The sequence below is a fragment of the Galendromus occidentalis genome, unplaced genomic scaffold, assembly GCF_000255335.2.
Source record: "Galendromus occidentalis unplaced genomic scaffold, Mocc_1.1 scf7180000076557, whole genome shotgun sequence".
Lineage (NCBI taxonomy): Eukaryota > Metazoa > Arthropoda > Arachnida > Mesostigmata > Phytoseiidae > Galendromus > Galendromus occidentalis.
The window spans coordinates 1,421-7,049 of record NW_003804546.1 but is presented as its reverse complement, the minus strand read 5'-3'; the positions used below and the strand labels follow the sequence as shown (position 1 = coordinate 7,049).

The window sequence follows — 5,629 nt, the reverse complement described above, 5'->3', positions numbered from 1 at the left end:
CTACCATAGTCGCACAGAGAGGTTGATGTTTTGAGACGACACTCCAAAATAATGACATCGGTCCATCCCAGGCGTGCGCGCCGTCAGCTTCCCATTTTTTTTCGATTGCGGCTTCCATCTTGAGTGTTCCTCGCCTCGAGAGTCACTCATTGTCAGTCGCTGCTAATGAGGTATGGGCGATGATATCAAAAAATGCGTCTCGAGGCCGCACTCGACGTACGCGCCGTGAATTAGACAGGGCAGAGGATACGTCCGCTCGAGTTGTCGAGCGATGCTAGGACAGCGAGGGGTGGAGGCCTCGGTCGACGTCTCCATCGGAAATGATCGGAAAACTAGGATTCCGTCCACACATCAACGAGACCCAAGCGTGTCCAGTGAATCAGCGATTTCACGAAGAACACGAAGACAAGGAAGAGGATCTAGGCCCCTACGGACGAGACGCGAGACCCGGCGGACCTCGCTGCATTCTCGGACTCGAGGTCACGCCTAGTAATAATATCACAACCATGCAATAGGAGGATGGATGCAGTGCACTCGAGCGGTCCGATAGACTGACTGACGGACGGACGCAAGAAACGGCCAACCGTCCAATCTCGTACGCGGACGCTATCGCAGGATCGATATAGTATGGCGTATGACGTAGCCTTCAGAGGCACTGTACGTTGTCAACAAGGGGCCGATTGTTGCCTCGCTCCATGTTCGGCGGAACTCGCTGAGCTCGTCAGAGCCTCAGCGGGCTATCCGGCGACCGACATGATTCCCAGAGACGAAAATTGATTTTGGCAATATTGCTATCGATTGTTGGTTAATCAGCAGTAGGGGAGAAGTCCTGCGCGCACAAACGTCTGATCTATTCGCGATGAGAACTAAACGAGATTTTCTTCCGCAGATGAGTGGACATGTGGCTGGGAGTTTCAGGTGGGGCCAGTGGCTTAGCTAAATGTAAGCTAGCACTGTGCCGATCTATGGCGACCATACTTCGTTCGATGTCGACGCGGACGCTGTTCGCTATTTCTTATCAACACATGGCTGGTGGTTACTCTGTGCGTTGGACGCGTGGACGCGAGGGCAGCTCATCTCCTCCACCATCACAGACATCGTACGGCTGGTAACGCGCAATCACAGGGGGACCCCCTAGTGGTCCACACGACTAAAGGTCCGGTCCGAGGAATAACGCTTCAGGCATCGAATGGGAAACTTGTCGACGCCTTCCTCGGTGAGTCCACGTCCTGATGGGGTTCACCATCTTGCTTCGAAATCCTAATTATTATTGGCGCTTTTTCTTTTCTCCGGAAACTTCCGATTGCGAATTTCTCCGACGATACGGGGCGCGACAAGTCAAGCCGAGGAGAGAATGGAAGTGATTTGGAAATTTTCTCATCGCAGGAATTCCGTATGCTAAACCCCCAGTGGGTAAAATGCGTTTCCGACATCCTGTGCCTATGGACCCGTGGGAGAAGCCACTCAACGTGACAGAACCTCCCGCGACATGCGTCCAAGTTGTCGACACATATTTCGACGACTTCGAGGGTTCAACAATGTGGAATGCCAACACAAATATGAGCGAAGACTGCTTAAACATGCTCGTCTGGGTACCGCGACCGCGGCCGACGAACGCCGCCGTCCTGCTGTGGGTCTACGGAGGCAGCTTCTACTCGGGCTGTGCCACACTGGATGTTTACGATGGGAAAATTCTCGCCAGTGAAGAAAACGTAATCGTTGTATCATTCAACTATCGGGTTGGCTCTCTAGGCTTCCTCTACCTCGATCACGCAGACGCTCCGGGCAATGCAGGCATGATGGACCAAGTTATGGCTCTACGATGGGTCCAGGACAATATACACTTGTTCGGAGGTAACCCGAACAACGTGACTTTGTTCGGGGAAAGCGCAGGTGCCGTCAGCGTTGCCTACCACCTCCTCTCGCCTCTTTCGAGAGACCTATTTTCTCAAGTAAGTAGCAGCGCCGCTCCGCCACCGGTTCGGCTGAAAACTCGCTATCATCATACCCCTATATCGCTCGACGACTACCTCCATCGGCCTCCTGCCCTTCCGCGAAGCCACCGACAGGCGAGCGGATACACCGAAAAACCTCTGAATTGCATGATTACGAATTGCGACCGAAGAATGTCCGAGGAATTGGGAGAAGAATCCCCGATATCTGGCAACCGCTGCCATGGTTCTTCACAAGTCCCGAGAAGCCTTGGAATTTTTTCATCAGAGTCTGACTCCGCTAGATCGGGGGCGAGCAAGGTTCCCTCCTGGATTGGCAGGAATCTGAGCCTCCACGACATTCGGCAGCGGTTTTCCACTTGTTCTCTGACCTCATATTATCTTTTTCAGGCCGTACTCCAATCTGGGGGTGCAACTGTTCCCTGGGGGTACAACGAGCGTCAAACTGCCATAACGAATGGCTACAAGCTTGCGGAGGAAGTCAAGTGTCCCACAGACGACGTGGAAGCCACCATAAAGTGCCTTTCGACTTCAGGACCCCGACTACTTGTAAAGTCGGAGATCTTCGCCACCGGGGTCGTGGACTTTTCATTCATTCCCGTGGTTGACGGCGCGTTTTCTCACAGAGCGACCAGAGGATTCAATGAGCTCAGGAAACTTCAAAAAGTGCAAAATACTTCTCGGATCAAATCGCGACGAAGGAACTTATTTCATAATCTACTATCTCACTCAACTTTTCAAACGAGACGAAAACGTTTATCTCACGAGAGAGGACTTCGTCGACGCCGTCCAGGCTCTCAGTCCCTTTACCTCTTCGGTGAGTCTTCTCGAGACGAAGCCCGCCCGTACGCCAATTCGTTCGCTGATTTCTCCCCGGGAGAGACGTCAGAGAAGCTACCATGAATGATAACGATGGAAATATAAACCACGATACGTTCGTCGAGTGAGATGAAAATTTTCCGCGCAGGTGGTGAACGAAGCCATCATTTTTGAGTACACGGACTGGTTGAACCCTGACGATCCGATCAAAAATCGAGATGCCGTCGATAAAATTGTTGGCGATTATTACTTCACATGCCCAGTAATCGATATGGCGCACTATTATTCATCAGCCGGACTCGATGTCTACATGTACTACTACGTGTACCGCTCATCTCAGGTGAGTAGCGGCGCGCCTGCAGCCGTTCCGAGCCTTGTCGAGGGGAAGATTCTGGGATTCAAATTCTCGGAGTCCTCACCGCTCAGAGCCGCACGACAGACTCAGCGAGCCCTCAAGCAGGTCGACCGGTCGAACGGCGCAGCCGCTCTCTCGGAGTCCCGCACTCGGTGGGAGGAAACGCGTCCGAGTTGCGATACATAATTGAACGGAGTGAAGGCATTGTGCGAGCTCGGCAATGTCGACGGCGAATAGTATGACACGGGTTCCTGCCGTTTGTCGTCGTTTTGGCCGGAGCCGTAGCTGTCGCTTTGTCCTAAGATTTCTCCTCTCATTCCTCAGAATAAATGGCCGGAGTGGATGGGAGTGATCCACGCCGACGAGATTGCTTACGTCTTCGGCGAGCCGCTCAACCAGACATGGTCTTACCGCCAAGACGAACAGATGTTTAGTCGCCGCATAATGCGGTACTGGGCCAATTTCGCGCGAATGGGGAACCCGAGCCTGAACCCCGACGGAAATTGGGAGAAAACGTATTGGCCAGCGCACACAGCGTTCGGTAAAGAGTTCCTCATCCTCGACGTCAACTCCACGCAAGTTGGATATGGGAACCGGGCGAAACATTGCGCGTTTTGGAAGAACTTCCTTCCTAACCTCATTGCGCTATCGGGTGAGTTGGGGGCCGGATGAGGCTTTCCGGAGATTTCGGATTGGCCAGAACGATTCGAAATCTTCCACAGACCAGAATCGGGCGGTGACGCGCCGAGGAGGCAGGCGAGAAACGCGGTCTCATGGTCTCGTTCATCCTTCCAGGCAACAACACAAACAAAGCAGATGAAAGCTGTAAGGACGGAGCGAGTACGCAGAGCTCGTCCTCTTTGACACTTCTATGTTCTCTGGCCGCGAGCATGATTGTTACGGGTCGTCTTCTGTCTTCATCAACGGCAAGAGCGGCATAGCTCCAGTTTCAGACAACAGGGTCTACAGTCTAGCGATGACGTCATCGGATGCAGCAGCAACACCAGCAGCAACCGCTATCGCGATTCAAGCATCGCTGAATACTGAATTTCTCAGACTGACCGAGGAGAAAATGTTTCGAAACAACCGGTCGGCGAGTAAGTTCTGCCAGGGAGATGAATCGCTATCAAGGCTGGGATGGATTCAGGGAGGGATTCCTCCGTCGAACATGCAAGGAGCGACTGACGCGGGCACGACTGCTGATCGACTCGAGAGATCGACGTCTGCAGGTCGAGTGTTCGACGTCATTGCCCGGAAAACGGAGCACGCAGAAGCGGATTTCCTTAGTGTATGTATCAAGTACAAACAAACTCCTAGCTCTGCGGAGAGATTCGCTTGCAAGCATGCCTCCGAGAGGTGATCAGGCCAGAGCCGGTCACGGATTGTTCGAAGACATCGCCATCGGAAATTTGTCGATGAATGAATGAATGATCAACCAACTGACACGATGCTTCGAATGACTAGAAACAGCGAGGCAGAAGCAGTGGAGGCAACAATAGAGCAGCAAGCGTTGAAAGACAATCATTTTTGAGACGAGAATGTCTAGATCGATCTGACTGAGAGTTCTGCTAGGGTAGGTTCGAAGCTCACGAAGAAGCAGGCCCACACAGAGGTGAACACTGATGAGAAACAAGAATTCCACACATTCACGCTCACAACAACACACAAACAAACAAGCAAGCAAGCAAAAACAGACGCGTATAGCTATCACGGATAAGGGGTCGACTTATTATGCCCGCGGACATAGATACGCCGTGACAGAATAGAGAAAAATCTAAACCTGAATCCGCGCATTTTGACTTATTCTCAGGCTCGTTGAAATATCGAGAGTAGGCTTCGCCGAGACGGAGCCACATGATCTGTTCAACACGCAGATGGATGTCTAAATGTGTGAGAACCGATCAGTATTAATCGGGAGCGCCATCAGCTTATACTGCTGGGGGCAGAATATGTTTATCGTGAATGATATGTCTATCAGTGAAACATATGCGGTCTCTGAGGACCAAAATTGAGTGAGCGACATAAGTGAGACGAGGACGATTGCTCTGAGTCAAGTGATGTCTCGGAGCATTCTCGGCAAATACGTTCATACGTTTGGCTCCTTCTTTCTGCTCCTTTGTTATCTTCTGTATAGTCTATGTACGAGCATGAATATTTACCCACGTGTGAGGCAATATAGCGGCGACGAGCGGTATGTATCTAGATACTTGTGGTCTGAACGAACGATGGGGTCCTTCAGTCTGCCAGCCGAAATCTGATGGAGTTGTTCGTGCTCTACGGCGACATTCTCATCTTTCCTGGATGAGCCAGTTAGGCTACACGGATTTGTCTCGGGAACGTGGCTGCCCGAGTGCTTTTCACCGCTGCAGCGTTTCGAGTGAATTTTGTCTTGCACGGAAACATGTCGCGCGGCAAAAGAACGGAGTGCACGACAACTCGCATGTCGAGCATTCAATCTCGTAAGTCAGTTCATTGATCCGAACAAATCGGACGCAAGCAAAGC

At 51.9% G+C, this 5,629-nt stretch overlaps 1 protein-coding gene across 1 annotated transcript; it reads left to right on the top strand.

Annotated features, from left to right (window-relative positions):
- The first annotated feature begins 899 nt into the window (after window positions 1-899).
- LOC100908822 (acetylcholinesterase-like) lies at window positions 900-4,128 on the top strand. Its single transcript, XM_018642151.1, is given in 8 exon segments — window positions 900-1,010; window positions 1,012-1,216; window positions 1,387-1,952; window positions 2,343-2,567; window positions 2,569-2,769; window positions 2,920-3,111; window positions 3,451-3,778; window positions 3,922-4,128. Coding segments are annotated over 8 exon segments (1,974 nt in total). The 3' UTR covers window positions 4,068-4,128.
- Window positions 4,129-5,629: the final 1,501 nt, after the last annotated feature.